General features: G+C 47.9%; 2 protein-coding genes across 3 annotated transcripts in view; both read left to right on the top strand.

The window, feature by feature from the left end:
* Positions 1–12788, top strand: part of STARD8 (StAR related lipid transfer domain containing 8) — a 111673-nt gene extending 98885 nt beyond the window's left edge. For both annotated transcript variants that reach the window (XM_087727927.1, XM_087727926.1), the window contains 5 exons: positions 605–719; positions 2086–2310; positions 5904–6121; positions 7585–7761; positions 8856–12788. In XM_087727927.1, coding sequence (XP_087584053.1) covers positions 605–719; positions 2086–2310; positions 5904–6121; positions 7585–7761; positions 8856–8973 — 853 coding nt within the window. In that variant the 3' untranslated portion in view covers positions 8974–12788. The remainder of the gene's footprint in view (positions 1–604; positions 720–2085; positions 2311–5903; positions 6122–7584; positions 7762–8855) is intronic.
* LOC148043144 (uncharacterized) lies at positions 10662–18131 on the top strand. Its single transcript, XM_087727095.1, has 3 exons — positions 10662–10860; positions 15903–16472; positions 18025–18131. Exons 1-3 carry the CDS (start codon positions 10662–10664, stop codon positions 18129–18131), a joined length of 876 nt encoding a protein of 291 aa, XP_087583221.1.
* The last annotated feature ends 1453 nt before the right edge of the window (positions 18132–19584 follow it).

Genomic DNA, 19584 nt, shown 5'->3' with positions numbered 1-19584 from the left:
GGTCACTTTCTGCTGACTACCTGAGTTTTCATGCTGCGCTTCTACAGTCTCTATTATGTTTTCCTAAAAGAGAGAGAAAAAGAAAAGGTCTATTATTTGAGAGCTTTGTGCTGAAAGGCCCCCTGAACGTGTGTTAATAATTTTTTATACGAATAAAAAACAGAAATCCATAGCTGTGCAACCTTAATGAGGTCAAACTGACATTTATTATAGTTATAAGCCAGAAGCCTCCAAACCTGGCCACTTTAATGTGGACTTCAACGCCCAGAATTCTCCAGCCAGTTATGCTGAAGTTGAAGTCCACCAGTCTTAAAGTGGCCAGGTTTGGGGCCCTTGTTATAAGCTAGTGGGGATTATCAGAGTTTTCCTTAGGTTCAACACTTAGAATCCTGGAAAAATAAGAATAAAAAGTGGTGGTGGGCATTGATGCAGATCCCATCGGCTGGTGACCCTGGTGGAAGTTTCATTGTGGGCTTGTCAGGCCTCAGGGCCAAACCTGGAAAAAGAGAACGTCACCCGAGTCTCCCCTCATTGGTGACTGTGGCTAGAACGGCTCAACCACTGGTGCCGACGGTGTTGACTCCTCTTTGTCCCCTCCTGGCAGGTCAGTTCACAGGAGGAGCACTGTGGGGAAACCAGAGCAGAAGGAGCTGAATGAGAACATGGCTGCCACCCAAGGCCTCTCCCACATGGTTGCCAACTGCAAGAAGCTGTTCCAGGTGCTACTTGCTTGCTTTCCTTCTTCTGCTCATGAGCGTGCCAAAAGCGTGTGCGCAGGTGACAGCGCGTGCATGCGCATGTGCCCATAATGCAATGTGCGCACTACTCCCCACACGTCCTACTGTCCCGTGCATGTGCGTGCACCCCTCGTGTGTGCCCTCTGCTATTGCATGCATGACCCCCCTGTGCTCCCCCACCCCATGCATGTGTGCATGATGCTCTGTGCTCCCCATGCATGCACATGGAACCCCCCATCCCCCGCATGCACATGCATCTCCCACATGCGCCCCACCCCGCATGCACGCATGGCAGAACCTGAAAACCAGCTGGCTGGTGGGAAGTACATGTGCATGCATGGTAGAGCTGAGCTGGGGCAACAGCTCGTGTTCCTGCAGAGGGGGCACTGGTGCCATGCGTGCCATAAGTTCGCCATCATGGGTCTAGACAGTCACTTATCTGAAATAGTATAGTTTCTCCTGCTTGAGCAGGGAGCTGGACTAGAAGACCTTCAAGGTCCCTTTCAGCTCATTCATTCTATTCTTCCAATAGTGCCCAATGTAACGAAATCCCTGCTTCTTGCTGCTGATCATCCTCTTCTCTTTGATTCCACTTTTCCTAGCACCAAGCATCCCCATTTTTCTTTGTCTTTTAATGACTCCGTAATCCCTAGGTGGACTAGGAGAAACTGAATGGAGCAGAGCATTTACTGGCTGGACGCCCTTCCTGTCACCAATGCAGAGTTTGCAGCAGATAATTATCGTATTTTTCGGAGTATGAGACACATCGTTTCCCCTCAAAATAGAGGGTGAAAATCTGGGTATGTCTTATACACTGAATACAGCAAAAATGGTCATGCATAGGGTTTGGGAGGTCTGCAAAGTGTTCCTGGGGCCTGGTCAGGGCAAAAATGAGCATTTTTGCTCATTTTTGCCCCCCCCCCCGCCCCTCAGGAGCACTCTATAAGCTCCTAAAGGCTATGCATGCCCTTTTTTTTTTACAAAAAATGGGCCTGTTTTCACAAAAAGCAAGACGCTTTGGGGAGGTCTGCAAATTGTAAAAACTTTTTTTTTTAATTTGCCTCTTCAAAATCTTAGTGTGTCTTATACTCCAAAAAATATGGTACTCATTGTGCCCAGAGAGAGAAATATCTACTTCTACCTAGGATTGAACTCACAGCCTCCTGATCGTGAGGTGAGAGCTCCATCTCTAGGCCACCGTACTGCTCCCACTGACTATCGCCATCCTCTAGCAAAAACAGCGAGCAGCAGAAGGGTCTGCCTGAAGAGGGAGAACTTTGCCCCTTGGTGTAAGCCGATTTTGTCTTCATTTGTAGACTCATTCAAAGGATCCTCTTCCTTTCTCCAGATCCCCCAAGAGATGATCCTGCAGCTCAGCAGCTCTTATCTGTTGGCTGATGCTCAGCCACTCTCCTTACCTGAGCTGATGGAGGAAAACCTGCAAGGAGAGATCCAGGATTCCCACCCAGTCTTGGAGGCCAGCATTCGAGGCCTGCTGAAGGAGTCATCCGAACGCTTCAAAGGCTGGATCGGCATGCTTGGCCCCCAAAACACGGAGCTCTCTTGCAAGAAGGTAAGAGGGGTGGGCAAGGTAAGCCTTACAGCCGCTTTTCGAGATATTGATATACCCCCTGGGCAACCATTAGACTGTTTTTCTAGGTAGTCATCCATAATAGTTGTGCGACTGTCTTAGAATGATTTTCCTGTTGTTTCATCATTCGTTAGTAGGCAAAAATGCATCTTTTGGTAATTTTTAATATCAAGGCAGACCTTTTGCCAACATCTTGAATATGAGCCAGCAGGCAAAAATGCTAATACAATCCTGGGTTGTATAAACAAAGGCATAGAAATCAATCAATCTTTGGTTCTGTGTTTTGGCCACAGTGGAAAACTCACTTCTTTGCCATCTCCTTCCTCCTTGACATTGTAAAAGAAAAGAAAGAGGAGTTTCTTTGCACCCCAACTGAAGTGAGGCTGGAGGAGGGCAGAAAGAGCAACCCTCACTGAATGGGAAGATGCTCTCAGCAACAGCTGAGGCTGAGGACACACACTGGCCCTGGGGTGCCAAAGCTTAGGGGTGCCAGGGCCACCTCGCTTCCAAATCATTCTAAAAATGCCAATCTCCACATTGCAAGAGGTGGCACCATAAAATAGTCAGGCCCAGGGCCACATACATATTCTCTTGAGTATTCACATAGTCTGAATCCACCTTTGTCCTGTCCAAGGTCAAACACCAATAAAAACACACAAGAGGTGATTGAAACCTTCATTGTTGGTCCTTCTCAGTGACAGGAAGTGATTCAGGTTAATGTCAGCGTTCCAAATAGCATCCAAAAATAAATCAGAGCCCAAGGAAAAGTATTGCCCAAAGTTCCATTTTTTTTAAATAAAGTTTTTTTATTTTTTCATTTTCATAACAAATAACGGCATGTATACTATTACATAACCAACATCATATTATATTGTTAAATGTTTACATCAATTTGTCTTACCATCAACTCCCAAAAACAATTATTGGCTCTTCTGCTCTCCATACATCATATTTGTACCCTATGCATCACTTTCTTCTCTCTCTCTCCTCCTCCTTCGGCGACTTCAGCTAGTCCAGAATGCGGCCACGCAAGCGATTGTGGGTGCACCTCGCTTCACCCACATAACACCTATCCTCCGCGAGCTGCACTGGCTACCTGTCGATCTCCGGGTACGCTTCAAGGTGCTACTTGTCACCCATAAAGCCCTTCATGGTAGTGGGTCTGGGTACTTGAGAGACCGCCTACTGCCAATCACCTCCACTCGACCTATTAGATCCCATCGATTAGGCCTCCTCCGAGTCCCATCTGCCGGTCAATGTCGACTGGCAACTACGCGGAGGAGAGCCTTCTCGGTGGCAGCTCTGACCCTATGGAACGATCTCCCCGTGGAGATTTGTACCCTCACCACCCTCCAGACCTTCCGCACAGCCCTCAAAATCTGGCTATCCCGTCAGGCCTGGGGCTAAAGACTGTAACCCACCCGAATGGTATGAATGTTGTGTTTTTAATGATGTACTGTCCTACATGTTAAATGTTTGTCCCCCCCCCCCTTTTTGAGTTGTAAGCCGCCCTGAGTCTTCTCAGGGGAAAGGGCGGCATATAAATAAACTTCTAAATCTAAATCTAAATCCTCCCTACCTCCTTTCTTCCCTCTGTCGTCCTTCTCTTCTCTACTTCCCCTTCCTCTCTCCTTCTCCTCTCTTTTACGCTTCTTTGAGTAAAGTAAGTGTCAGGGTTCCAAATAGCATCTAAAAGTAAATAATCAGAGTCCAAGGCAAAGTATTGATCAAAGTTCCAATTTGTTAAGGGAGCCATGTTGGCACATCTGGGAAAACCCGAATCTGAAAGCTTCCTGTTTTTTCCCACCCAGTTGAAAGTTCAAGATCTTGCCCCCCCACACCCACAAGTCCATCACATGGTCTACTGCCATGCTGGCAGCTTCCACCCACCCAATTCTGGTCAGGTGCAGAGGTTCAAAGACAAAGGATGACCTTGACCTTCTAGAAAGAATTTTGTTATGGCTACATTGCATCTCACTCCTACAATCCCTCCTCCCATTTTCCCACAGTAGAAAATGCATAGTAGAATAATAGAAAGTGTGGCAGGCCAAAGATCCAAAAGAAAAGATGCCGCAGGCCTGTTCCACCTTTGCCCACAGGTCCTCCATCCCAGTCCACGTGCAGTGAAGAGGGTGGAATAACTTGTGCCAAGAGCCCTTCTTTGCCACAGCTGCCTAAAACCTGCAGGAATGGGTCATGGGGCCCACACAGGCTCTTGATGGGATGGTGAGGGCTTTGTAAAACCAGTAGACATGGGCCTTCTGTTTGCAGTTCCAAATTACGAGGAACCCAATTCTTGGAGAAAGTAAATGCAGAGATTGACTGGGTGGGTGCCTGATGTGGGCATTTGTGTTTGTGTGTGTGTGTATTCATTTATTTCCAAACTTGATTTCCTATCTACCAAACCCTCAAAGTGTAAGAGGAAAAGACAGCCCAAAAGATGTCTTGTTTTATAGAATGGTAGAGAAGTACACAGAGAGAAAAATGAACATTCCCTCTTTCTAATCAGGAGCTGAGGGGGACATACATTTATTTGTTTATTTTGCCCAGTTCGCCTAAGGGACTCTGGCTGGTTTACAACAACATCATAGAAATGTGAAATGGAATTGAGAAAAAAAGTTAGAATTTACAAGGTAAAACTGAAATTTGGAGTTAAAAATGCTGAAGGTGTGACAAGACAGAAGAGCCCCTCGAGCCCCCAGCCATCCCCCTTCTAATTGGCAGAGCCAGTCTTAACACACTTCTAGAAGGCAGAAGGTAGGGGCTGCCTCACCTCTGGAGCCAGATATTACAAAGGATGGGGCAGCAGTAGAGAAGGCCTTCCTGCTAAGGGATGGCTTGGCAGCATTCAAGGATGACGGTCTTCAGGGAATGGGGGATGGCTCTGCCACTGGGACTCTGCCTGATCCCAAACAGGGATGGGATTCAGCAGGTTCTGACTGGTTCTGGAGAACTGGTAGCAGAAATTTTGAGTAGTTCGGAGAACCTGTAAATACCATCTCTGACTGGCCCCACCCCATCTATTCTCTGCCTCCTGAGTACCAGGAGGGAATGGGGATTTTGCAATATTCTTCCCCTACCACGCCCACCAAGCCATGCCCACAGAACCGGTAGTAAAAAATTTGAATCCCACCACTGACCCTAAAGCAATAACAATGTTGTCAGGTTCCGAAGAGTTAATGAAAACAGCCAAACACAGAGATAGTTTTGTCTTCCTCCAGCACGAACTGACCAACAAAGCAGTAAGGCAATGAATAAATTGTCAGAGCTGACATCCGGTGCTCTCAATTAGGCAGTAATTAGGCTAAACCCCACTCCCACCCCTGCACATGCACATCCATCACCTCGTGACCCAGACTAAAAACCACCCCGGCAATCAAGCATGGATTGTTCTCAGTCAGTTATCAGCTCTGGAATGTTCTCGGTGGAAACTTCCTGGCAGTCAGTCATGAAAAATTATGTAGAGTTCTCAGCTGGACTGCTTGTGGAGGATGGAGATCTCCATCTGGTAAGTACGGGTCTTGGCAGCTGGCCTAGTGTTCTCTGGAGCTGACAAACGTCTTTGTGATATCCAGGTGGAGGATGGGCATCCTCTGCGACTCTGGAAGGTCTCCACAGAAGTGGCCGCACCACCCCACGTGGTGCTCAAGCGGATTCTCAGGGAGCGCCACTTTTGGGATGAGGACCTGCTGCAGGGCCACGTGGTGGAGGCCCTGGACAAGAACACCGAAGTCTACCATTATGTAACGGATAGCATGGCTCCCCACCCACGGCGGGACTTTGTGGTCCTCAGGTGAGGAACTCTAGAAGGAAAATCTCCGTAAACCAACACCGTATCCCATCTTCGGGTCTCTGATCCCATTGCTCCCTGCACTAATCCTTTGCCTAGATCTTTTTAGCTGCAGTGGAGGAAGCTCTCTTCTGCCTTTGGGAAGCAACTGAGAGTTCCTGGGCTTCGTTTTGGAGCCTTTCTTTGCTCTCTCTCCCTCTCATGCAACATTTCCAGGTTCGTGCCGCTTTTCTCAATTTTGGGCTGCAGCAATTAGAAGTGGCTGTGAGATGCAGCCCTGGTCTGCTGCTTCTCTCTCAGGTAGCTCCACATAATTAGGACTCATCCAGAGGTGGGATTTAGCAGGTTCTGACCAGTTCTAGAGAAACAGTAGCGGAAATTTTGAGTAGTTTAGAGAACTGGTAAATACCATCTCTGACTGATTCTGTTCCCATCTATTCTTTGCCCCCCAAGTTCCAGCTAATCAGGAGGGAATAGTGTCCTTCCCCTGGCGTGGGGAAGAAATGGAGATTTTGCAGTATCCTTCCCCTGGAGTGGGGAGGGAATGGGGATTTTGCAGCAATCTTCCCCTGGAGTGGGGTAGGAATGGAGATTTTGCAGTATCCTTCCCCTGGAGTGAGGTGGGAATGGAGATTTTGCAGTATCCTTCCCCTGGAGTGAGATGGGAATGGAGATTTTGCAATATCCTTCCCCTGGAGTGGGGAAGAAATGGAAATTTTGCAGTAATCTTCCCCTGGAGTGAGGTAGGAATGGAGATTTTGCAGTATCCTTCACCTGGAGTGGGAAGGAAATGGAGATTTTGCAGTATCCTTCCCCTGGGGTGGGGAGGGAAAGGAGATTTTGCAGTAACCTTCCCCTGGAGTGGGGAGGGAATGGGGATTTTGCAATATCCTTCCCCTGGAATGAGGTGGGAATGGAGATTTTGCAGTAACCTTCCCCTACCACGCCCACCAAGTCACTCCCACAGAACCGGTAGTAAAAGATAATAATCCCACCCCCAGGCCCAGCTCTCATCTGCCTGCTAATTTTTTTAAATTTGCTATTTCTGTTTCTCTCTGGAAACAAAGCCCTTCTTTCCCCCACTCTCAGAATTACCACCTAGTTTTTCAGTGCTTCTGCGATATAAGTGGTGAGCAGGCTCTAACCAGGTTGATATTCAGCCTAGGTTGGTTGAAAGTTAGAATCAGAGCTTCAGTGTTAGTTGAAAAGGCGACTCTTTAGTATCCAAACTGGAGTGAAGCCTCCTAACATTGTGCTCGACTTTCAAGCAAATTTAGTGCTGGCAATCATTCTAAACCTTTGCCGGGTTCTGTCTGTCCTTTGAGCCAAAAGCCACCTCTACACAAGATCTGTTCTTGCCTGAGGATCCCAGCTACTCTCCCATCAGTTGCTTCATTGGGTAGCTTCTTGAAACTGGAAGGAGCAGACAGCTTTAGTCCTACCTGATCCAAGCTCACCTTTTCCAGGTCATGGCGGACAGACCTACCCGGCGGGAGGTGCCTCCTGGTCTCCTTCTCTTTGGAGCATCAGAAGTTGCCACTGGAAGCTGGAGTCAGGGCCACGGTGCTCACCTCCCAATACCTGATGGAGCCTTGTGGATCAGGACACTCCAGGGTGATTCATATCTGTCAAACTGATCTCCGGTAAGAATCCCAGCCAGCTGTCCTACGTTTAATGGCAGGGAGGTGGGCATCTCGTTGACCTCTTCCCGCATAAAAGGGGTGAGCCTTCAGCAACACAACAAGCCAAGATCCTTCCAATTTGCTTAGCCAAGAGAATTTCTCAGTCCAAAGGATGGCAGTTTCATTGTAGATCTGACAGGGCTTCTCCAAGCTGCTGCCAGATGTGCTGGTTTCAATGCCACAGTTCCTACACTGGCTAGCTATTATTGAAGTTGAGTTCTGAGAGCAACAGATTAGAGAATATTGTTTCCACCCCAGAGACAAAAAAATACCTTCATCTAAACCTGTTGGTTTTTAGTCAAATCTTGAAATGTGGGGAAATCTTGCTGTGCACAAATATTTCCCCAAGATAACCTAATTGAAAGCAAGACCAGGTTTTTGCAACTTAATTTGATTGTAGTAAACTTAGATTTCCTCTTTTAGTATTTTGTTTCTGCTTATCTTGTGCAATCAAAGATAACACTCAACCTTACCTTCCCCTGCCCCACATTGCTTCTGGGGTTCCAGATGATTGAGTTTGTTTTGGTTCTGGGTCCCATTTATGCTTGCAGGAAGGGAACGCTTGGCCTGAGTGTTGAGACTCTAGAAAGGGTGCAGAGAAAAGCAACAAAGAAGATCAGAGTGCTAGAGGCTAAAACATGAAGAACGGTTGCAGGAGTTTGGATGTCAAGTCTAGTGAGAAGAAGGACTTGGGGGGACATGATAGCAATCTTCCAATATCTCAGGGGTTGCAACAAAGAGAGGGAGTTGGGTTATTCTCTAAGGCACCAGAAGGCAAGACAAGAAACAATGGATGGAAACTAATCAAGGAGAAAACCAACCTAGAAATAAGGAGAAATTTCCTGACAGTTAGAAAAATTAACCAGTGGAACGGCTTGCCACCAGAGGTTGTGAGTGCTCCATCACTGGAGGCTTTTAAGAAGAGATTGGACAGCCATTTGTCTAAAATGGTATCATGCCTCCTGCCTGAGCATGGGGTTGGCCTACAAGATCTCCAAGATCCTTTCCATCTCTATTATTCTGTTGCTAATTCCCTGCTTTTGTTGCACTTCTAGAGGGAGGTCTCCAGACTGGTACAACAAGGTCTTTGGCCATCTCTGTGCTATGGAACTGGCCAGGATTCGCGATTCTTTCCCAGTGTTCAATCCGTGTGGACCAGAAACTAAGATCTGAAGGAGGCCACCTGATGGGTAGACTTCAAGTTGGAGCAGAATGTTGAAATCGATCCTTTGTTTCATGGAGTGCATCCTCCACCCTTTAATTTCCCTTTGCTTCTTTGGTTCAAGGAACATGAGAACTAAGCCTTCCTAACAAGCATGTTCCTGTGTTATGATTCAGCAACATGATCCAGAGGTTAAGCTTTGTGCTGGGGGGTTGTTTCTCCATAAATTGTCTCCAGGGTTAGAAGAATTCTTTCAACACCCTTTACTAAAAGGCACAATTGTGAAGAAGCACCTGAGCTGCTGCCTGCTTTGGGGCTCTCAGTTTGCCTCTGGCTATTGTGAGGACAAGATGTTAGATAATCTGGTCTGATCCTGCAAAACATCTCCTGATCTTCTGGGGAGTCTATTAATCCACCTAAGTCAGGGAGAGCCAGTTTTAAAAGGCCTTTAAAGGATCACCATATTTTTCAGAGTATAAGATGCACCTTTTTCCCTCAAAAAAGAAGGTGAAAATCTGGGTGCGTCTTATGCACTGAATACAACATTTTTGGCTGATTGAAACCCCACCCCCTTTGCAAAAATGAACATTCAGAGGGTTTGGGAGGCTTGCAAAGTGCTCCTGAGGGCTGGGGAGGGCAAAAAAGAGCAAAAAGGGGGTGTTTTTGCCCCCCCCCCAGCCCCGAATAGCACTCTAAGAGCCTCCCAAAGCTTTGCATGCCCTTTTTGTTTTTTGGCGTTTTTTATTTTTTATTTTGCAAAAAACAAGGCGTGCAGAGAGTTTGAGAGGCCTGCAGAGGGCTTTTTTTTTAAAAAAAAATTACCTCTTCAAAATCATGGTGGGTCTTATACTCCGGTGTGTCTTATAGTCCAAAAACGGTAGTCTGCTTTGTTAAGGGCTGTCGTCAGATGTAGCAGACATGTGTTTATTGAACCAGGTTTCTGGTTCAGGACTGACTGGATTTGTCCAAACCACTTTCCTGCAACCTTTGAAAAATATCTTAATCTGGTTTGAGCGGGTTGGGAATTGGGGGATCAGTATTAGGACACATCTCAGCACAAAATACAGGGAGTCCTCAATTTACAACAGTTCATTTAATGACTGTTTGAAGTTACAACGGCACTGAAATGTGACTATTTTAACACTTATGACCATTGCAGCATCCCCATGATCATGTGATTTACATTCAGATGCTTGGCAAGTGACTCACAATTATGACGGTTGCATTGTCGCAGGGACATGGGATTCCCTCCCCCCCCCCTTTTGGGACCGTCTGACAAGCAAAGTTGATGGGGAAAACCATATTCAATTAACAGACTAATTTAAGAACTGCATTGATTCACAACAAATGTGGTGAGAATGGTTGTAAACTGGGGCAAAACTCACTTAACACATGTCTCATTTAGCAGCATAAATCTTGGGCTCAATTATGGTCATAAGTTGAGGACTCCCTGTGACTCCCTGTGGCTTTTTAATTGCAATCACTGTTTCCTTAGTAGGTAGGTGTACCTGTATGGTGCAACACGTGGGAAGCACCAGGAGAGTAGCAGAGGGTGGAGGTAGAATGAAGTCAAAGGTGACAAGAGGTTCTCATGTTGAAGCATGAAGTGGCCTTGGAGAAAGGAGAGGAGAGCCATGGGTGTCAGAGACACTTCAGCAAGTGAGAAGTTTTTAATGCTGCACTTGGCACAGAAACAGGGATGGAGCGCATGTATGAAAAAGAGCCAGAGAAAAAAGTGGAAGTGATGGATTATAGACTGATAACAATTGATAAAAAGCAAGATGGATCTCGCATTCAATTGGAGATGGAAAGAGCTGCATACTATCTAAGACTTCAGAACATCGAAGAGGAGAAAGGCGAGGACTTAGCAGAGATCCTCCCAGTGGCCACAGAAATGAGTAAGGAACAGATTCTAGGTGGAAAGGAGGAAACATTTAGAGTACATACAAGAAATGCAATTAGAAATAATTTGCCCCAAGTGGTACATGTAAGATTTATCAAGAAAACCCTAAAAATGAAATACTGCATCAAGAAATACTACAATAAAATACAAGTCTAGAGAGATAGTGACTTCCCTCTCTTCAGCGATTTAAGGCCAAAAGGGATTGAAATTATTCCAGACCTTCGTCTTCTTTTGCTTAAGTGGGGGGAATGCTCTTTTCTCCAGGACTCCAATCTGTCAGCTGATGAGAATTCCCCAGGAATTAATAAGAATCAAGACAATGGAGGAAAAGTTTGGAATTCCCAGACTTCCTGCTTCCTTTTCCTTCGGCATAATGGAAGGTTCAGTCCAGGTACCTCAATCAAGGCTTGCAGGTTGTGACACCACGTGAAATCTTTGGGTCTTAAAACCACCCCAGGGAATTGAGGGAAATCTCTACTGTTTTGTAGCTCACACTTTGTTGGATGCTGACTCTTTTGGGGAGACGGCAGTCAGCCTTTAATGCTGCGGCTGGCAAAGAGAAAGATTAGGCAAGATTAGCCTGTCTGTTTACGAGCCTGTTCATCTCGAGGATTTCAGGAGCTCCGTCCTTATGGTGAGACGTAGGGCAACAGGAAAGGGATGGCACTGGAACCGCAGAATTATCTGGGCTGCTGAGACAGGAGGGAGACAGAGAGCTTCCTTCAAGATGGCCACTCCACTTCCCAGACTCAGCATGGGTGTCACGTTAGATTCGCCCTGCGTAGGAGCACAAGTACAAGCCTGCATTTTGAAGCATTTGAGCACGAAGGAAGGGAAAGCCAAGTAGAGCCAAGCATTAAAGCAATTACTTTGGAAATGACCCCCAAAGAAGGGCCTGAGAAATAGCCCGACTAGGTGGCTCAGTGGCTAAGACACTGAGCTTGTCGATCAGAAAGGTTGGCAGTTTGGCAGTTTGAATCCCTAGCACAGGTCTCCTGCGTGAGCAGGGGGTTGGACTAGATTACCTCCAAGGTTCCTCCCAACCCTGTTACTGTTTAAATACCGTAGCCAGAGAGCATTCTGCAGTGTATGGAAAAGGTGTGTTCTGTGTTTTGGAGATCTCCCTGAGCAAGGGCACTGTATCATTTGTCCTCTCTTTCTCCACTTAGCCAATCTCCTGATCTGCCAGGACCTCCTCCTCTGTACTTCCTCTTAGATGCTGCCAAGGCCCATGGTGGGGGAGGGGGGGAGACACAAAGGGAGGAAACACTACTTTTAACAGTAATCTGCAAATAATTCAGCAAAAAACACTGACTACACCAGTGAATGCATCTTAGATCCCCTCTGGTCACCTGAGTGAAATGGCAGCTTGGGCAGCTCCAAATTCTCAGAAACAAACCAGTCAAAGAAAGTCTGACAACAACCAGCCCTTCTGAATCCATCCACTCCGCATCCAAGGTCATCCTCCAAATGGGATGAAGCTACTAATTTTGAAGTCGGTTGGATGAGTCCCCAAATGCTCAGAAGCTGCTATTAGGTGGTGTGGAAGAGGAAGGAAGAGCCTTCCACCTCTAAAAGCTACAGTACATGAGAAGCTAGAAGCTGGCTAAGATCTCCCCCAAACTCAGCAGGCCATACGAGAAAGGCCACAGAGAGCCAGAAATGTCTTGCATCTCCTATATCCAGGCTGTCCTCAGAGTTATGTAGAGCAGGGGTCTCCAACCCTGGCAACTTTAAGACTTGTGGACTTCAACTCCCAGACTTTCTCAGACAGCTTCGCTGGAAGTCCACAAGTCTTAAAGTTGCCAAGGTTGGAGAGACCCCTGATGTAGAGGACTGCCTTGAGACCCCGAATTCTCCATCGCCATTTTGATCCTGTAATCGTTCCAAATGTATAGTTTGACCTTGGTTAATTCTGGCCTGTAAGCACGTGGCACGACAAAACCGCGCTACGCAAAATAGCGGAGATTAAATCGCGTCACTAAAGTCGCGACGTCATCATCGCGCGTCATCACCGCGGGGACAACAGCGCGGCGACAGAAGGGCGTTCTACATGCTTCGTTCTTTGCCTCCAAAGGTAGCCCTCCTCCTCCAGCTGACAGCGGCAGCAGGCACGGGGCAAAGCGGGCTGCCCAGCAGCAGCAGCCCGCGGGAAGGGTCCAGCTCAGCCGCGGAGGGCAGCAGGAAGCCCGCGGGGGCCCCGAGCAGGGCCGCCGACGCTGGCGGCGGAGGAGGACGCAGCAGCGGCAGCGGCTGAGGCTCTCCCGGGGCCGGCGAAGCGGGCTTGCCCGGCAGAGGCAGGCCGCCCTCTTCTTCCTCAACAACATCTCCTTGGATGGGCGGCCGCCGCCACCGGGCAAGCCCGCTTCGCCGGCCCCGGGAGAGCCTCAGCCGCCGCCGCCCGCCCTGCCTCTTCCTCCGGGGGAGGCGCCGGCGGTGGAGGCCGCCCGTCCAAGGAGATGTTGTTGAGGAAGAAGAGGGCAGCCTGCCTCCGCCGGGCAAGCCCGCTTCGCCGGCCCGGGAGAGTCTCAGCCGCCGCCGCTGCCGCGTCCTCCTCCGCTTCCTGATGCCCCCCGCGGCTGTGCTGGACCGCAGCCCGCTTTGCCCCGTGCCCGCTGCCGCTGTCAGCTGGAGGAGGAGGGCTACCTTTGGAGGCAAAGAACGAAGCATGTAGAACGCCCTTCTGTCACCGCGCTGTTGTCGCAGCGGTAGGGTCGTTTTTTTATTAGCGCTTCGGACGCCGCGGATTTGCCTCCGCACTTATGTCGGCGCGGATAAGGGCATCGCGGTTTTGTGGTGGAACCCTGTAAGCATGCTGGTTTGTTCTTTAACCAGGGAGCCAGTTGATCAGACTGTCTTTCAACTGGAAGCAAGAAAATCTAATCTGTTAGAAATGTAGCTGGGTGTTTTACAGCTGATTCAGTGATTCTTGCCAGTTTCCTTACGGTAAGAACTTGAGTGATTTATATGGTTAATTATTTACGGGACTATTGTTTTTTAATCTTCATAAATGATATTTTTCCTAACTAACTGTAAATATTGTATAGTTGAAATATTAATTTAATATATAAAGAGTGAGAGAGAGCATGTGAAATGGATGTATTCTCAGTAAAAGCTGTTTTATATTTAATGAACGTTTTGTACAATTCTGCAGACGGATGAGGTTCTTCCTCTACTTGTATGACAAATAAAAACTAACAATTCCCAACAATTGGTTCAGAGACCATCTACCAAATCCTGAAGTGAAACACCTGTGATTTTCTTTTTTATTTGACAATAGAGGGACACTTTGGATTTAAATTACATTTGGGGTTGAGTTGTGAAAAACAAAAAGTTCATTTATTTTTCAAAATTTGCTCATTATTATTACATTAATCAAGACAAATTCTGAATGATTCCTGAAGGCCATGATGTCAGAGTCAACTAAATTGACTAAAGTAGGGGCCAAAATGCTTTTGACTCTATTAAAATTACTCTTAAGATACAGAGATCTCAGATGCCTAAAGCAATGTCTGTACTTGAAAGACCATTTTGAACGTGATTCATCAATGTCTTGGGGGGATTGCACATAGAACTTAGCTTTTATACGATTATGGCGTGGTGAATCAGCAGTTCAGGCAATAGGCCAATTGTCAGGTGGAAAGCCAGCAGCCCAGGCTCGAGACTTGAGCTCCATGTGTGACAGGGTGAGCTCCCATCCTCACTTCAGTTCCTCATTGAATAGCACGTAAGGCTGCACCTTGATTCTGCATAATGGGATGGGATGGGAAGGAAAGGGAAGCAAATGGACTAGACTAGAACAGAACAGGAAAAAAGAATAGAGAGAATAGAATAGAATAGAATAGAATTCTATATTGGCCAAGTGTGATTGGACACACAAGGAATTTGTCTTTGGTGCAGATGCTCTCAGTGTATATAAAAAGACAAGATACATTCACCAAGAATCATAAGGTACAACACTTATTGATAAGTCATAGGGTACAAATAAGTAATAAGGAAACATGCACATGCCCAAGATGGTGTCCTGTCATGTTTGAGGAGAGCTTCGGGGAGATGATTGTCCTTTTCGGGGGCTTGTTGGTTCAAGGTCTAGCTATGAGAACTTCCTGGGACCTCGGGGATACCCTTGAGCTGCGATTTACTGCTTCGTAGCCGGAACATTGTGAGTGAAAGGGGGCGGCTGGCGATGAGAGGAGAATGAAGAGCGTCAGCGGCTGCCGATGTGGGTGCGATCAGCAGCGGTGGTGGGACGCCTGGCTTGGGATCTCTGCAGCTGGCGTGGATGGGCTCAGCACCAGCTTCCCGCTACCCCCCTTGAACACAGCTGGCGTGGGTGTGGTCATCGGAACGCCCAGCCTGGGGTCTCTGAAGCCAGTGTGGGTGTGCTCAGCGGCGGCGGGTCGCCCGGCTTGGGATCTCTGCAGCCAGAGAGGGCGTGCCCAGCAGCAGCTTCCCACTACCACCCTTGAACATTGTTGGCTTCCCTCCCCCCCCCCCCCTGTGGACATGTCATCTCCTCATTCCATCTCCCCGTGATGTCATCCCATTTGGTTGATGCCACACTCTCCTCTATGCTATACTGCAACAGAACTTTATTCCCTTCAGGAACTCCCCCTTTGCCGGGGATGGCCTTCTTGCCTATCAAGACGCTTCCTTAATGACGGATCTTGGGATCCCAAGAGGTGGCATGCAAAGAAGAGACTTCTTAGGGGTTTTTTACAGGGATTTTTAAATCAAATTTTAAGGGGAGGGCGGGGGGGTTGATACGGATTGCTCAGACAGGCTTGGGGGGAATCTGCCAGGTCACAGGCCAGAGCTAACTAATGGGTGCGGGTCAGGAGTGCTGGGAAGGTTTGGGATTCCGGGGGAGACATTAAGCCATTCCATTGGGGGGGTTCACCATCTCTACTGTTTGTGGGAGAGGCAGATATGGTGGGGGCCGAGGGATAAATTATGTTCGGGGGACGCAGGTCTGCTGTTTAAGAGCGATCGCGTGTTCCGACCCTCATCACCCTTCTCACACCCCTGGGTGCTCAGGATTACAGGACCCTGGTCTCCGGCTGATGTCGCTTAACGCCAGGTCCGTGGTACATAAGGCTCCCCTCATTTACGACCTCATACAAGGGGGTAGAGCGGACCTGGCATGCATTATGGAGAACTGGTTTGGCCATGAGGGGGGTGTTCCCCTTAGTGAATTATGCCCACCAGGCTTCTGGGCATTTCACCAGCCGAGAGCCCAGGGCAGGTGGGGGGGGGGGCGGTGGTTATTAGGGAAAGTCTCAGACCTCAGGAGGTCACTGCCTCAGATAGATGGGTGTGAGTCCCTTGTTGTGAACTGGGGCCTTAGAGTTCAGGTGGGCCTTTTTGTTACGTACATGTTTCCCTGCTACGTTTCATTGGCCCTGTCGGAAGTGCTGGATGTGTTAGCTGGATTGGCGGCTGATTTCCCCATGCTTATGATCCTGGGGAATTTCAATCTGCCTTCCATTGGCGAGACATCTGAGTCAGCTCGGGAGTTCATGGCTTCTATGGACCTAACTCAGTTAATTCAAGACCCCACCCATAATGGGGGACACACGCTCAACGTGATTTTTGTCTCTGGGCAGTGTATGAATGATCCAGATTTAGGGGATATTTCTATCCAACCCTTGTCATGGTCAAATCATTTCCTCATCAGGCTTGACTTCCATACTGCTACCCCTCACCACAGGGTGGCGGAACCAACTAGATGGTTCCGCCCCAGGCGCCTGATGGACCCTGAAAGGTCCTGATGGAGCTTGGGACTTTTCCTGAATCCCTTGCTCACAACTCGACCGAAGCCCTACTGGAAGCCTGGGATAGGGGGGCCACTGGGGCTTTGGATCGTGTTGTGCCTTTGCGGCCTCTGACCCGGTGTCAATCCCAGATAGCTCCCTGGTTTACCAAGGAACTCCGGGAGATGAAACGCCGGAAAAGACGCCTAGAGAGTGGTTGGAGGGCCAGCCGGTGCGAATCTGATCAAACACTAGTAAGAATTCATATTAAATCCTACTTAGTGGCGATAAAAGCGGCAAAATGGCAACATTTTTCCGCTCTTATCGTGTCCGCAGATAACTGCCCAGCTGCCCTGTTTAGGGTGACCCGCTTCTTACTTAACCAAGGAGCTGGGAAAGACCCCTTGCAGGGTAGGGCTGAAGAATTTGTTCAGTATCTGCAGGATAAAATCGCTCAGATCCGGACAGGCTTGGACTCTGACTGGGTAGATTCGGGTGAGTCGACGGGGATGAATCTTGTGGAGACCATATGGGAAGAGTTTGACTCTGTGACCCCCCGAGGGCATGGACAGGACTATGGGGAGACTCAGTGCTGCCACTTGTGTGCTGGACCCTTGTCCCTCTTGGTTAGTCTCGGCTTCCCGGGAGGTGACACGAGGCTGGCTCCAGGCGATTACCAACGCTTCGTTGAGAGAGGGGTTATTCCCCACTGCCTTGAAGGAGGCAGTGGTGAGTCCCCTCCTTAAGAAGCCTTTCCTGGACCCAGCTTCTTTAGCCAACTATCGTCCAGTCTCCAACCTTCGCTTTTTAGCAAAGGTTGTTGAGAATGCAGTAGCACGTCAGCTTCCCCAGTCCCTGGATGAAGCTGTCTACCTGGATCCGTTTCAGTCGGGTTTCAGGCCCAGATACAGCATGGAGACGGCATTGGTCACGTTGGTCGATGATCTCTGGCGGGCCCGGGACAGGGGCTGCTCCTCTGTCCTGGTCCTATTAGACCTCTCAGTGGTTTCAATACCATCAACCATGGTATCCTACTGCGACGACTCGAGGGGTGGGAGTGCGGGGCACAGTTTTACCTGTCGGATCCTTTGGTCACTTCAAGAGCAGTTTTTCCCCTGGTTAGTTTTAGGGGAAACCCAGAAAATAGATCAATAAACAAGTTAAATGAATTGTGCAAACCCAGCCATTCTGGACCACAAGGCAGCCTGTTTTCTGCTCATAATTAATTAGTTCGTAGAAAGTGTGTCTCGCCATAGATTATGAATCTGGTCCGGAGTATATTTATGCCAAGAACATCTGACTCTGGGCTAATCTTTCTGTGTCTCTTTCTTCTGCATCCACTTCCTGGTCACATTGTGGTCATTAAGCCTGCTTATCATTGTGATATGCTTGCATTTCTCTCTCAGGTCTGCAGCCAGAGGCAGGACTTCATAGCGTGTGCTTCCTGGCAATTACTTCTGAATCTCCAGGTGACTTCAAACCAGAGAATTGTAAACAGCACAGAATTAACTAGACACTCTTCTTAAAAATAGGCTGGCTAGCAGGAGCCGATGAATGTTGGGCCTTCTTTACTGTACTAAACAACACACAAGATGTGAACACAGCTGGAGAAGGTTTGTGTAAGCTCCCTGCTGCGGCGTTGTCACCACACTGGAGGGCCGCTCATGTGTCCTTGGCCAAATTGAAAGGAAAACACCAGGCAGAGTTCCTCGGGATGAGCGAGCTTCAAATGAACATCAAAGGTCTCTTTTATTAGAAAAGTTAGTTACAGCGTCATCAAAAGGAGCGTATCAAAAGGCATATATAATCACACATGATACAAGTAAACTAATAAAAAGTTCACAGCATTCTACAAATAAACCAATAGAAAATCACATCATGGCAAAGGGTGGGCAAAGGGGGAATAGAAAGTTACAAGCTGCATGGCATTGGGAGGGGAAAGGGGGAAGGTGTGGGAGTAGCTGGCTCACATAGTTCATGAGGCTGCATAGTGAGTCCTGACCGTTTAGGCCAGAAAGATGTTTCTGGTGCGATGTCTCTCCATCCCTGTGTGTGTGTGTGTTTCAGGCAGGCAAAACCGGCCCTGCACACAGACACCTGGAATGGATTCCAACACCCTGCCTCAGTTACCTTCTCAAGAAAGTAAAACTCTTGAAGCAGTTTGCATTTCAAAAGGAACATTTAATGAGAGATAATGATTGCAGAGAAGTCAGGTGGAGGCTGAAATTTGCATGCCAAGCATTAGGCTAACTTTCCCCTTCAACCCCCGCCCCATGCCCCATGTCCATTGATAGCCAATAAAATGCCACAAAGGTGTTTTGAAAACTCCGAGGCAGGATGGAACCGGCTGAGAGGGATCCTGTGCAAATGACAAATTATCCCCCCTCAAACTTCCAAGCAGTTACAGAAAAAGCGAATACAGAAAAAGCGAAAGCATGCAAAACATTCAACTCACAAAGCCTCTCCCTCCCACTCAGAATGGCAGTATTCCGGCAGGGACCTGACATGCTGCCCCCCTTAAAAGAAGGAGAGCTGCACCTGGAAGAGAAAAAAAGGGAAGAGAAGGAAAAAGGAAAGAAAGGTTACAATCATTTTGGTTTGTCAGGATATTGATCATGTAAGTGTTTTAAGTAACTTAGGGGCTTTGACATGACATTTATCAACCGAGTCATTTGGAGACCTAGAGAAATCCTTCTATGTCACTAAGTATTAAAGCTTTCTATGTGTGTGTGTGAGTCAAGGATCTCCTTCTATCATAAGAGGTTTGGGAAGGTGGTGGGGGGTCTTGATCTTAAAGGAGACATTGTTTCAGGTATTATTAAACTGCAGTGAAAAACAGTGTGGACTCTCCTTAATGACTTTGGTCATTCCAGTTCTGCTGTAACTGGATTTATGATAAGTTTGATGGGAAAGGGGCCAGTGGTGAAATTCATTTTTTTTTTTACTACTGGTTCTGTGGGTGTGGC

Source organism: Thamnophis sirtalis, unplaced genomic scaffold, assembly GCF_051295495.1.
Source record: "Thamnophis sirtalis isolate CommonGarterSnake01/CBP01778 unplaced genomic scaffold, rThaSir2_p1.2 scaffold_13, whole genome shotgun sequence".
Classification (NCBI taxonomy): Eukaryota; Metazoa; Chordata; class Lepidosauria; order Squamata; family Natricidae; genus Thamnophis; species Thamnophis sirtalis.
The sequence above is the reverse complement of the archived record's forward strand: the minus strand, read 5'-3'. Positions and strand labels throughout refer to the sequence as shown.

What these genes read in the sequence shown, in the direction of transcription:
- LOC148043144 (XM_087727095.1), top strand. Translation starts at nt 10,662, where the DNA reads ATGGAGCGCATGTATGAAAAAGAGCCAGAGAAAAAAGTGGAAGTGATG. An exon ending in CCCAGTGGCCACAGAAATGA is followed by an intron (nt 10,861 to 15,902) that starts GTAAGGAACAGA and finishes CTGGGTGCTCAG; the next exon opens with GATTACAGGACCCTGGTCTC. An exon ending in GATTTTTGTCTCTGGGCAGT is followed by an intron (nt 16,473 to 18,024) that starts GTATGAATGATC and finishes TTTCTCTCTCAG; the next exon opens with GTCTGCAGCCAGAGGCAGGA.